The sequence below is a fragment of the Python bivittatus genome, unplaced genomic scaffold (genome assembly GCF_059951505.1).
Source record: "Python bivittatus isolate LINGU-HERP-01145 unplaced genomic scaffold, Pbiv_v1 ctg000480_np1212, whole genome shotgun sequence".
NCBI lineage: Eukaryota > Metazoa > Chordata > Lepidosauria > Squamata > Pythonidae > Python > Python bivittatus.
This window is the reverse complement of record NW_028277075.1, coordinates 72,843,283-72,856,934: the sequence shown is the minus strand read 5'-3', so window position 1 is coordinate 72,856,934 and position 13,652 is coordinate 72,843,283. Positions and strand designations below refer to the sequence as shown.

At 38.1% G+C, this 13,652-nt stretch overlaps 1 protein-coding gene across 4 annotated transcripts in view; it reads right to left on the bottom strand.

Moving 5' to 3' along the window:
• KDM2A (lysine demethylase 2A) overlaps positions 1-13,652 on the bottom strand; it is a 61,197-nt gene that overhangs the window by 23,313 nt on the left and 24,232 nt on the right. For all 4 annotated transcript variants that reach the window (XM_007430952.4, XM_007430953.3, XM_015888566.3 and 1 more), the window contains exons 4-8: positions 12,643-12,781; positions 10,002-10,080; positions 3,823-3,869; positions 3,307-3,485; positions 290-396 (exon numbers count right to left, since the gene is read on the bottom strand). In XM_007430952.4, the coding sequence (XP_007431014.1) occupies positions 290-396; positions 3,307-3,485; positions 3,823-3,869; positions 10,002-10,080; positions 12,643-12,781 (551 nt within the window). The remainder of the gene's footprint in view (positions 1-289; positions 397-3,306; positions 3,486-3,822; positions 3,870-10,001; positions 10,081-12,642; positions 12,782-13,652) is intronic.

The window sequence follows — 13,652 nt, the reverse complement described above, 5'->3', positions numbered from 1 at the left end:
CAGAATAGCAGTAATAGGAATCTGTATCCCTGTAACAGGAAGTTCTTCCTGTTGTAATTCCTTTTATTTAAAATAAATCTATCTTGCCATTCAACAATACAACGCAATAGATGTTGCCCATCCAATTGCCACTGTTGGAGTATTTGGGAATGATGTTAGCCCTCTGGCCCAGACTGCTGAGCTATGACAATCAATAAAGCATCTAGAAGGACAGCCAGCAATAACAGAAACATCTTCCTTAAAACTCACATCAATGAAAAGAAAGATCTATACATAAAAATATACTTACTTCTGCACTTTTGGATACTGCATATCCAAAATAGCATTTGTTGACTCTGTCTGGCTTTCCTTCAGATGCCTTGGCCACATATTGTCAACCCAGTCAATCAAATCCACCTGGAAACAAGTATTAAATTAAGATTTGTATTTGGCACAAAGAGCAGAAGTTCAATATCCTGCTCCCAAGAAACCCAATTCCAAAATGTTAAATAGGTATCAAGAGCTTGAGGTTATATTATGTTATGATATTTCACTAATTATATGTGTGTGTGTGTGTGTGTGTGTGTGTATGTGTGTGTGTGTGTGTGTGTGTGTGTATATATATATATATATATATATATAAAATATTCCACGAATATCTTACTAATTAATCAATTAGTGAAGTTCTACTCATTTCCACTTTTTAACTAACAATCTAGTATTATTACACTGATATATTCTGTATTCATGAAATATGCTATGAAATATGTGTTTACAATAATATCCTAGAAATTAAACATACAAATAACAGAATCACAGCGAATGCCACAAAGCAGATCTGGTTAATCAGGAATAAATATCTCACACCTATATTGATGAAATATTACCAACAAAGATAAATCAATTTACATGTAGTTCTCACTTAGCCACTTTAACTGGGACCAGAATTTCCATCGCTAAGCAATGTGGTCATTAGGCAAAACTTCACATGACTGCATAGCTTGGTGACGGCAGTTTCGGTAGTCCTGGTTGTGGTTGTTAGGCTAGAATCATGCTGTTGTTAGGAAAGGACTTCACATTTCTCCTGCCCTGCTACACTTGCCTGTGCTTCAACTCTCTCCACCTGCCTATCTCCCCATCTCTGCCCTTTTGGCTGCTCTGCGTTCTGCCACCCCTGCCGCCCCAACAGCAAAGGTCAGCTAGGGACAGCAGGGTGGTGGGGATGCTGGGCGGAGCATGGCAGGGGTGCAGGGTGGAGTATAGGTGGCGGGGGCAGTGGAGCACAGGGTGGCCAAAAGGGCAGAGATGGGGAGGGAGATAGGCAGGTGGGGGGAATTGAAGTGCACCCTGCAGTTGTAAATGTTGGCTGCCAAGCACCCAAATTTTGATCATGTGACCGCGAGGGTGCTGCAATGGCTATAATTTCGAGAATTGGGCACAAGTATCATTTGTTCAGCATCATCGTAACTTTGAATGGTCACTGAATGAATGGTCATCAAGCGAGAACTACCTGTATAAATACTGCTATAGCCAGCTGCACAACTGTGCCCTATTTAAAGTAACCTTTTGGGGGTTTCTTCTCTTTGGGATGACTAGAAGAAGCTTGCAACAGTTGTACTACTAGGGCAGATGGCCTAAGCATTTACTAAAGTGCTGACCTGCAACACAATCTTGCATACATCTACTGAACAAGCCCATTGAACTCAACTGGGCTTACTTCCCCATGTGTATATAAGACTGGAGCCTTGTTTTTAATTTTGTAAGACACAAAGAACAGCGCCTATCAAAAATAAATGCATGTAGCCATACAGCTAGTTTGAACAAATGACACAACTTTCTTCTTTGATTGCCCCTATTTACTACCAAGTTAATAGAAGTTATGATCCAAGTAATATGTCTACTCTAAATCGATTAGTTTTAATCATGACTTAAATATACTGATACCGCAATATCAGTTAGTTCCAAATTGTGACTTAAATATACTTTACTATTGCTAATGAAAGGATCAGATTTAATGCTTATATTTAAATACCGAGTGATCTCTCTCACACATAAATGTAACTAATACCACACATACTGCAAACTATCAGTCACAACTTATCATAGGCTTTACTTTAATACTAATACATTCCTCTAAGGAAAATATATTCTTTATATAGTGAGGGCTCTTTGTAGATTTAAGAATTATGTTTATAGTAAAATGCCTAGAAGTATGTTTTTAGTTAGCTACTTTACAATATTTGAATGCCGCCCCAATCAGAGACTGTAGATGGCTCACATTAACATACCATATTCCAATAGAAGAGAATATATGTAGCTTAGGGTTGAACTGTGGAGTCCTTGTACTCTCTGAGCTTGGTTGTTTGCTTGCAGATGTTTCATTATCTGGCTACGTAACATCATCAGTTTGCTCGCTGTTTATATATAGTAGCTTGCCCTGCCATGTTGGCGGGGGTGTGGTTTTCTCCTTGGTAGTTCCTTGATTAGGGTATTGGGTATGGTCATCCTGATCCAGCTCCCAAAGACTGAAATTCCCTCTGACCATACGATGAGGAGAGTCAACCACAGTTCAGAGACTAAATTAAGGAGCTCAGAAAGAGATGCTGTTGGGCAGCAGGGTGGGCAATATACCAGCAGCACTTTCACCTTGCTCCTCATATTAACTTCTAACCTTCTTAACAGGGACTCATATCCAATTACCTGTGGTGCAGAGCATCTGTTCATCTCCAGAGTTTCCATGAAGACTATTACCATCATCTCCTCAAACTTGGGAGTCATAGCTGCTGCAGCAGATTTCTGATAGGGGTAACCCCCCATCCTCACCCAATCAGGTCTTGGTAGTATGTGCCAGATCTGCCCTCTTCCTTTCAATGAAATCATGGAAGAGTATAGTCTTATTGGAGATGGACCTCACAGTTAATAGTAACACCTGAGGCCAAGATTTCCAACAATCTGGTATTCAGGATCATGGGTAGGACATAATGATCAGAAATGGAAAGAGGAAAGCACATTATCCACTTCCCTTCCCTTGCAATGGCAACCCTGATTTCCCATCAGTATCTCCCTCTTTCTATCACTATGGAAGATCCCCAACTCTTATATTTTAAGTACAAAATTAAAAGTGCATGTATGTTAGATGATGAAGTTTGCATATATCAATTGATACTATTGCTTCTAGCAGCTCAGTATAAGTTATTCAGGTGTGACCTGAATCCATATGACTTAAGCCATTACCCAAATTAAAACTATGGACTCCCTCATTTGTTTAAGTGATGTTCAAAAGAAAAAAAATGATGCTGTCAGTGGAAAGAAAAACACCACACTAACCGTAGTTGGCCTTTGCACCAGGTTCTCAAGCCGAGTATGGCTGAACTCTAGGCTGATAACATTGTACAGCTTCTCTCGTTCTTCCTCTGGCGTTTCATAGTAGCGTGCCCACTGAGCCATGGTCATCTCAATATCCCTTTGTGTGTTTACATCCATGACATCTACCATCCTACGACTCCCTACCGGTTGATAAGATGAATGGATACATAATTAATTTCCGGTAATACCTTCTAGCCCAAGAGAGGAAGAGAAACATAGAAAACATGTTTTTTTTAAAAAAGGGAAAAAATAGATAAAGGGCATATAAAGGACAAGATATAGAATAATTATCCAAGGCCTTCTGATTTAGGGTCACTTAATCTTTAAAACAAACATTTTTCAATTTTTTTTCCCCTACAAAACCAGGGCTTACTTTACAATTTGAAAGTTCTGCCAAAATTAAATTCTACACATAAATTACATACCAGCTTTTATCTTGACCTGCCTGCTTAACTCAGAAGAAAAATGCATAATTACCTACATAGAGTCGTACATCATTCACACTGAAGTCTGGATCTGGCATCCTGAAACAGAAAAAAAATGTGTAGCAGTCTCACTGTCAGTATTCCTTCTACACAGTTGAATGTTATGTGCCTTTTATCTACCTCTCTATCTCTCTTACAAGTCTGCTTCAAAACTGTCCATGGTGAGAAACCAGGGGTACAATCATGCCCAATTTCTTATTTTTTTTGAAGCCTCCAATATAATTTACCATTTTGTTTCTCTGGATAAACTGTTTGAGTAAAGAAACACTTGAGCTGTATATAAGTGGTTCCATTCCTGCCTGAAGAAGCTCTTGCTACAAAGAAATAGTGGATGAATGACCAATCCTGTAACATTTATACTATCAAGCTCTGTAAAGTTCCACCTTGTCTCGTATATTAATTGAGCACTGAGAACATGAAGCTTCTGTTTTATGTCATTTAGGAATGTGAAATTAGATGCTCCTCACATCATGAGGTACTGGAAATCCTTTAAAATTCAGACAAGATTCATAGGTAGCTCATTTTGCCAGGAAGGTAGAATTCACTATTCTGGACCTGACAGCACACCCTGTAAAATGCATGTGCAATCTGCACCCAAAATATTCCTCATAGACAAATTCAGCATTGTACCTAAGCTACCTGTTGCTATTGCATTTTGCCTCTACTTTTTTGCTTTGTTCTCCTAACTGTGCTGTAAGAAAGTAAAGCCTCTTCTTCCTTATCCACTATGGAAGGAAATCTCAATGGAAGGCTAGTGTATGAATGTGAAAAAATGTGTAAGTGGATTATGTAACTGGAGTAATTCAAAGAGAGAAAATGGATTGAGGGAGTATTTGGGACTATGTTACTATTTCCTCAAGAGGAATGAATGGAAAATATAATCTCTGGGATGATAATGAATGAAGCAAAGAGAGAAGGATTTTCTATCCATTTTTTACTTTGATCTTGGCCAGGTTTGGATTTGGTCTAACCACTACCACTGTGTACCTTCCAATAACTTCACTTTCGGGGACTGCAGCCATGAAATGTTGCCCATTCTTTACTTTGAAAATCACTTTTGTTCCTTAAAAAATCAGATTTCTTGTTCAATACTGTCATTCTCAACAGCTAAACTGGAGTATCTGCTATTGCTCTTTCTCCTACCTAGGCAGAGACAGTATGGCTTCAGTTCCCATTTGTAGCTATCCTCCAAATTAGCTTACCGCAATTCATTGCATGTGGCACTACCTCTGATGACTATCTGGCCACTTCAGCTAGTTTAGAACACAGCTAGCCTTTTGGCATGCACTAGTCAGAGAGTGCATCGTTCACAAGTATGAAAATATTCTCTGGTTATCAGCCCATTTGTTAATAGACAGGGCTGTACACACATCCTTTATAGTCCTATGTGATTGAAGCCATAATACCTGAAGGAGTTCCTGCTTTCACATTAGCCCCATGCTGTAAAATCATTATAGGCTACTTTCTGGACACTTTTACTAGCAAAATGGATAGTGCCTGGAAAGGGGACTTCTCATGTTTGGAATTCTAACTACAGAATTCTTTTCTCAGGGAGGTTGGCATGATGCCTACTCTCTGTTCTTCAAATACTAGATGAGTACTTAAAAAACATCCCAGGCTTTTAATTTACAAAACAATCATTGCTGCTATTGTCACTGCCTTGTTCTTACTTTTTTCCAGTATTGCACTATTTAACTCTTTGCAATTATCCAGCCTCAGAATGATATACTGAAGAACAGTGCCATTTTAAAGTAATACACTGTACTTTAGGAACCTCTGATGGAGGCCTTGGGGTTATAGGCAACTTATTTTGTTCTGTTTACAAACAGGTACTGGGAGAGGGTGGGGTGGAGAGCAATATCACAAGCTGCAATCTGACCAATCCAGGTAACAGAGGATAGGCTGCTGTCTGGCCTTCCTTCTTTTCAGGTTGCAGTCTGATTAAGGCAAACAAGCTGACAGGAAGATGAGCCTTCCAACCTGAAGGTTCTGCTCTTCAATGCCAGATCAATTGTTGGTAAACTTCTGTTATCCAGGATTTAATTATGGATGAAAGTACTTGTCTGGCATATAACTTGGAGAACTGTTGAGAGTGGGGAGCTCCATCTTCTAGGCTATTCAATGGATACTAGGCTAGGATTAGATGTGAGGTGGTTGTGATTTATAGGGACTCTAGCTAACTATCTAGATGCTCCATTTGTCAGCCAATTTTGAGTGCATATGAGTGACCAGGATAGTATAGAAATGCTATCAGTATACTGTACATTCCACTATCTAAAAATTCTCTTCTTGAGCTAGCCAAGATGAATGGGCTTTCATTTGGTTATCCTAAGATTCTTGTTCTGAGGATTTCAATGCATTACTGAGGCAGCCAAGTTAGAAGTTGTTCACAATTTTGTGTCTTCCATTATAATCAAAAACCTTTCCCAACTGATACCTGGCCCCATGCTGAATGCTATATGCTGGATTTGGTATTCTGCTTGGGTGGTGCTAATGATCTGAAAGTGAGCAAAATCTATGTATCTTGGTTGTCATGGACATCACTTTCTAGTCAGTTTTACATCGGTGACCTGAATAAACCTTAGCAGAGTGAAGAACTGGATAAAACGGTCTAACTCTGCCATCTGCTGGATCCTGATGGTTTCCTGTAGCAAGATGTTAAGAGGGGTAAACCAGAACAGTTAATGGTTACTGTAATTTATTCTGTTCTTTTTTAGGATTAAAGCCAATTAGATTTGCCTGAACTTGGACTTCAGTGCTGGAAGTCATTATAGATATAAATGTGGCAACTACTTAGGCCACCCTCCTCAAATATTCAGTTTCTGGGAAAGGTGATTAAGAAAGAGATGGCATTGCACTTCCAATCATACCTCAGTAATGCTGACCATATGCAGCCATTTCAATTGGGCTTTTGGCCAGAATGTGGGATTGAGACTGTGTTGGTCATGTTAGTGGGCAACCTACACTGGATATCAGATGGAGGGAATAAGTTCACGCTGGTTCTCCAATACCTCTTCATAGTTTTATGCATTAATCATGATGTCCTTCTAGACTTTCTAGAATGCACAGTTTTGCAATGTTTCTTCCTATTGGGTTGTATCTAGAAGGGGTGCTGGGGGATTAATGTTTGACATTTAGACTGCTGATCTCTAGTGTTCCCCATGGTGTTCAGAATCTACATGAAAACATAATGTGAGCTTTGCAGTGGGTGCCATCAATATGCTGAAGATGCTCAGGGCTACTGCTTCTAACCATCCAAATTCAAGAAAGCAATTTGTACCCTCAAACATTATTTAAGCTCAATGGGCTGAATAAAGGAGAAAGTTGAAATTAAATCCAGACAAAATGCAGGTCCTGTTGACAGATACAAAACAGCACTAGGGGATTGAAGTTCAGCCTTGGTTTGGAAGAAGCTGCACTCACTTTGAAAAAGTAGGTCCACAGTCTGCTCATTGATCCTCAATGGTAGCAGAAGTGAGATATAGCCAAGAGCCATTTGAACAATTACAGTTAATGCATTAGCAACAACTCTTCCTTTAGCCAATCAGATATGGCAGTAGTTATCCATGCCTTGCTTATGTTCTCTCTTAACTACTCCAATGCACTCAGTGGGAGAACTATCCTTGAAAAATGCCCAGAAAATGCAACAGATACACAATGTAGCAGCTAGATTAACTAATACCAAATACAGGCATCCTTTAATATTGAAAGATCTAGGGACCACTGAAGATGTTGAACTTAACATTTACAGAACAAAACCTTTTAGGACCTGAGGGACTGTCTTTTCCTTTATAAACCTATGTGGATATTAGGAAATGCAGATGAGGCACCTTTGAAAATATCCTCATTATTAGAGGTCTATATATAGCACCAGGAGGAGAGGCCTTTCTCCTGTCCTCCCAGGTAATAGAATGCACATCTCTGGTCACAAGGCTTTCTACTTTTTAACTAAAATTATTATTAATTTGTAGTTATGTTTTAATTTTTCAGGGTTTAAATTTTGCTAGCTTACTCACTTCAGTAGAAAGGTGGTATACAAACAGAATAATTGCATGTTAGATTTGTATTCAATCAGCCAGGATAGGATCCCACTTTTGAATTAGATGCTATATATTATAAATTTACCTTTTATACAAAAATCTGAAAGCAAGAATACAAAAGAAGATAAAAAGAACTAAATCCATATAGCATTCCAAAGTAAAACAAAATAAAAATGATTAAAACAGATAAAGAAAAAACCCAACATGATCAGCACTGTAGCAAATACACAACTTGGATGAAAAATGTGGGTTGGCTTATCTGCAGGTAGGGCATTTTTCATGGTATTTTAGTTAAAAATTTGAGGGTCTGCTTATCCGTGGATGGGATTATCTGTGAGTATATACGGTATCTGTTCCTTCAGAGGGACTGTAATTTCATCTAGACAGGACATTTTCCTAATTCCTGAATTCAAGAAACACCAACTAAAGCACTTTCACCATACTCATTTAGCCCTTGTACGGGTTCTCCTAATTCAAATGGGAAGATAGTCACAAGACAGGACAGCATACTGATGACATTGTGCTGCAAATCCTTGAGTGATACAGATACTGAACACCAGGAAAAAAAGAAAACTTTCAGACTTCCACAGCCCAGACATCATGAGGCTAAACAGAATTCTCCTAATGCTACTCTATGCAGGTAGGAACTGAATGACAACCACATGATGTCCATAATTCTCAATCCACAGATCCATTTCTGTCAAAATACCACAATTAATGGTTTCAAATTCTGCTGAGAGATCTAGGAGGACTAACAAGACAATGTCCTGTGTCTCATTCAGTAACTGTCATAAAGCTCAGGGGCCATTACTATTTCAGTGCTATACCCAGACTTAAAACCAAACTGAACTGGATCAACAGCAGTGATTCTCAAACATGTCCACCCAGTTAAGGAAGAAAAAAATGACTGGCCTCTGTGATTAACAAAATGGGCTTTGGTGGGGCCAAAACATAGGAATTATTATTGAAAGTATATGCTTTTATGGGAGGAATGTTTATTTTAGCAAGAAAGATAGTCTATTATTATTAAAAAATAAAATCATAGAATGTAAAAGCTGGAAGAACTCTTGATAATCTAGTTCAAGCCCCTTACCAGTACTGGAATCAACTACAACAGGATCCCTGACAGATGGACATCCAGCTTTTCTTTAAAAATCTCAGCAAAAGAGAGCTCATCACACTGCAAGGTAGTCTGTTTCACTGCTGAACAACTCTTATCATTAGGATATCCTATCCTGACTTCTACATGACAACTCTTTAGACACTTGAAGACAGCAGTCATGTCTCCTTACAGCCTTATCTTCTTCATGCTAAACATACAAAGTTCGTACTGTTCCTGGTAAGTTTTTTCTTGCAACTTCCTTATAGAAATGCCAATCTTTTGAGATTCCTTCAGGTTGTTTGTTTACAACTTCCCTCTCATCATGTGACTCAATGGCAAGTACAGTCAAGAGAACAAGGGGGCTTCAAGACCCATTTGAAGCAATGCTGGGATTCAGTACGGAGTCCAGATCACAGTTTGCATAACACTGATCTAGAGATAATTGGCTTCCTCCAAGTATGATTTAGATGGCTGACCACCACACTATCATATTGTTTCAAAATTCATGACTGGATGACAATTGTCCAACATCTCCAGGCCCAGGGAAGGCATCTTAAAGAAATGTTGTACCTCTTTCAAAGTAGTGTATATCATACTTCTCTGAAATGAAGCAATAACCTCTCCAGATTCACCTACTCCCTCTCTGCTAGAACTTGCCAATCATAAAGAACAAAGTCAAGGCAGCAAGTAGCTGGCCTGACCCCCTAAAACATCTTATCTATTTCTTCAAGGTACAATAACTAAAAATGGACTCACAAATTCTGATCAGTATCCTCATAACCTCAACAGATCTTACACTATATGTGGCATCTAATTTGAGTACATGTAATTACTTTTAACTTCAATATTATGGGTCTTAAAGTAAGCTTTTGAATAGTCAGTTGAGTCTCTACCCACACTAGTCCCATCTCCTGTCATTGTCACTAACTTGGGAAAGAACAAACATAGCTGGTAGCTTAGTAACACATTATTTCATCAGGGAAATACTGATCTTCTCTAATATCAAATTCTTATTGTACCACTACTCACTTTATTCCAAGACCATCACAATTCTTGAAGATCAAAGGATCTCTTAAGCCACCACGCTGAATGTACTCCACAGTGAAGTCTGTTCAAGAAAGGAAATGGCTCGTTAGAGAAAACTAGCAGCTGACAAGTGAGAACCCCAAAAAAGAGCTGGAATGAAAAAATGAGAGGGAAAAATATGTCATTCCAAAGATCATATATTAACATTACTAATGTTAAGCTATCACATGAACTACCGCTACTGTTCCAATCTCCTCCCCTTAATTAATTATGTCCTAATAATTTCTGCCCAATGAGTGCTAAAACTATTTCTTCTGTTAGAAAGATTATTGTAGTTATTTATGCCATGCTCACACAAATGAAGCTAATATGAAGAACAGGAATAAAATGCATCACCAAAAATAGAGGAGACACCACCACTGCCTTGTTAGGAGGCCCTTTACAACATACTCTTCTGATACATATATCCCAATTGTTTGAAAAAATAAACTTGTTATACTTAAGCGAAAAATACTGAGGTTATGTGTACTTCAAGAATTATTCAGAAGTGCTTTGGACCTCATGCATGCATAGCGCCTCTTGGCTATCCATTAAAACAGTTTTTTTTCAGATTCCTGTGCCTCTGAATCATTTTCAAGGCATGCAAAGCCTTACAAAATAAGTTCAACAAAAAAAGCACTAAAATTGTCAAATAAGTCACAAGCTGGGGGTCAGTGAGGAATCAATCAGGGAGTAAAAAGAATACAAAATTTACAAACCATAATCAAACAATAAAATGGCAATCCAAACAGCAATAACAGTATCATCCAATCAGGACTCCAGCTCACCAAGACCCAAAGGGCAAGGAAAGAGCCAGCTCTTGATAGCTTTTCCAAAGGCCAGCATTTACTGGCTGGTTTATAAGCATGAGATTACTATTCAATTTTAGCCTCTGAAAGAGTGATGTTATTGGGCCCACCATAAATTGATGTTGCCCAAAGGACCTAGTACAATTTGATATATAATATTTGTCAGTATTAATTTCCCAATCCTATATTTCAATGGTGGGCACAACATATACCATCAACCAAGAAAGCACTGATTTCCCTTTATTACATTCTAATTAAGTTTTTTAGATCAGGCTAGGATTTCAAAACTACTTGCATTCTGTGTGGAAATGGCACACAATACACTAAAAGGAACTTAATATCTTTTCTTCAGAATATATTGAAGAGTCAAAATTGATTTATTTACAGTTGGGTCTCCATATTTGCAGGGGTTATATAGCAACACATCCTGCAAAAAGGTGAAATTGCGTGAAAATCTGTCCTCTTGCCTAAATAGTCCCTGATGTTTTCTATGCAGGCTTAAACACTTACACATACACATAAGACACACGCAACACAAAGATCACAAGCCATCCTATTTGGATGATGCTTACTGTGAGACTGAAGATGCACATGCTTCACCACCACCCAGGGTGAATGCAGTGAGCAGCAGCCAAATTTTTTGTATGATAAATGTTGTGATTGCCACAGCAAAAACAGAATCCATGGTGAATATCGAAACCCAACTATGTTACATTTCCAGGCCACCCAACTCCAAAATTACTCTGGGAGGTTTCACAAAGTTAAAAGAACATACATACATGCATGCATGCATACATACATACATACATATTTTATATATACAACTATATATATAAAACAACAATTGTCTGAAAGAACAGAACCATCCTTCCACATCCCCTTCCAGCTTAAAGGGGAGGCTTCACAAAGTTAAAAGAACAACATACATACATACATACATACATACATACATACATACAACTATATATATAAAACTACAATTATCTGAAGGAACACAACCATCCTTCCACATCCCCCTCCAGCTTAAAGGGGCCTGTATCCTAATCCAAGGCCTGGAGGAAAAGCCAAGTTTTAACGAATGGTGGAAGGTGGGCAAAATGGAGGCCATACAAATCCCTGGGAGATGATGTTCCCGAGGGAAGGTATAGTAACAAAGAAGGCCTGCCTTCGGGTTCCTGCTAGTTGGTTGCTTAATTAATGGAACCTGAAGCAAGACAAGCAGTTGCTCAAAAGTACTAAGAAAAGCTAATTGCAGCATTTCACCTTCCATCCTAATGCTGTGCTGAGGAAAGGAGGAACTATATGCTGGGTCATAGGACTTGCAGGAATAGCCCTCCCTTATGTTAAATTATTACTGCTATTCTTACTTTTCTTCATGCTAAAAATTCATGTATGGTATTTTGAATACTGTTTACATAGCAGAAACATAAACCATCATGGGGGGGGGGAGAAAGTGTTTTATTAAAGACTGCCTATCCCACCATATTGTATCAGTACTTTATTTAGTAAAGTATCAAAATTATAAATAATCTTACAGATGAAAATCTGTGCGTTTGTCTTTCATTTATCTGTGATGTTGTACCATTTTTGCTATAATTTTCATTAGTATTTTCAAATCATCTATTATTATAAGAAACATCAATTAAGTTTCTAAGAAAGGAGCTGGATTTTTTAGAATTCTAATATTCACTGTGCCCAATAGCATCAGGGAGTAATACACATAAGTTGCAGCAGTTAGGTAAAATGTGTATACATATCTGCACCTTGGAAAAGCAGATGGTAGAAAGGACTCTCACCTTTGCCTTCCATGAACACTACAAAGTTGGCATTAAATTTGTTGGTAGAAAGTTTTTCTTCAAGGTCAAATGTTCGCTTGCCTTCAATTTCATCATCTGAGATGCCATCATCCTCATAGCGTCGTCTCATAGCACCACGCTGTAGAAGCAATTACAAACTATAAGAACAGGATGAACCACAGTCAAGAATCTAGTAGCTCGGTAGTTCCCAAGATAAGCTGTACACATTTTAACTAATTTTTTAAAAAAGAAACAAAGATAAAACAAGATACAAAAACAAATTAAAACACTAATATCCAACAAATTAATTAGTTATGCAACTGCAATATCAAAACACACATACAAAATAAAAATAAACAGAAAACTCCCTAAAATTACAAGCTAAATTGATATGTCACCTAAATATATCATATATTCATTTAACAACAATTTATCAACTTACGCATTAAAAATTGTATTTTCTTATAAAATATTATGAAATTTAGGCCAAACACATTGTGTCAATTCTTGATTATTTAAAAAACCCAGCCATTTAAAAAATGAGTAAATTACATATTTTTTTATTCCAGTTTTTGATATTCAGGATAATACTACTTTAACATTTTCACATATAATTATCTTAGTTTTCCCCATTGCCACCCCATACCCAAAATAACCAATTTTCCTCAAAAATGGTCAGATTCCACAATTTCATTTATTAATAATACTTATATAGATGCCCGTGCAGCTCACAGCAAAATCAAACATAGAAAATAAAACTACACTATACCCTATGGTGCTCCAGTAATAGCACTTCTATCACACATTTGCACTGTACAGGTAGTCCTCAACTTACAGGTAAGCTCCTGGAGCAGCAGTGTGCCAAAACGCCCCTTTGTGCTGTGCTCCTGGGCCGGGCTGGGCTTTTGGCTTTTTTCTTGCAGTGTGAAGCAAAAGCCCAGCCCTGCCCAGAAGCGCAGCACAAAGGGTGGGTACTCGCTTAATGACCCGAGATTTCGGTTAACGACAGC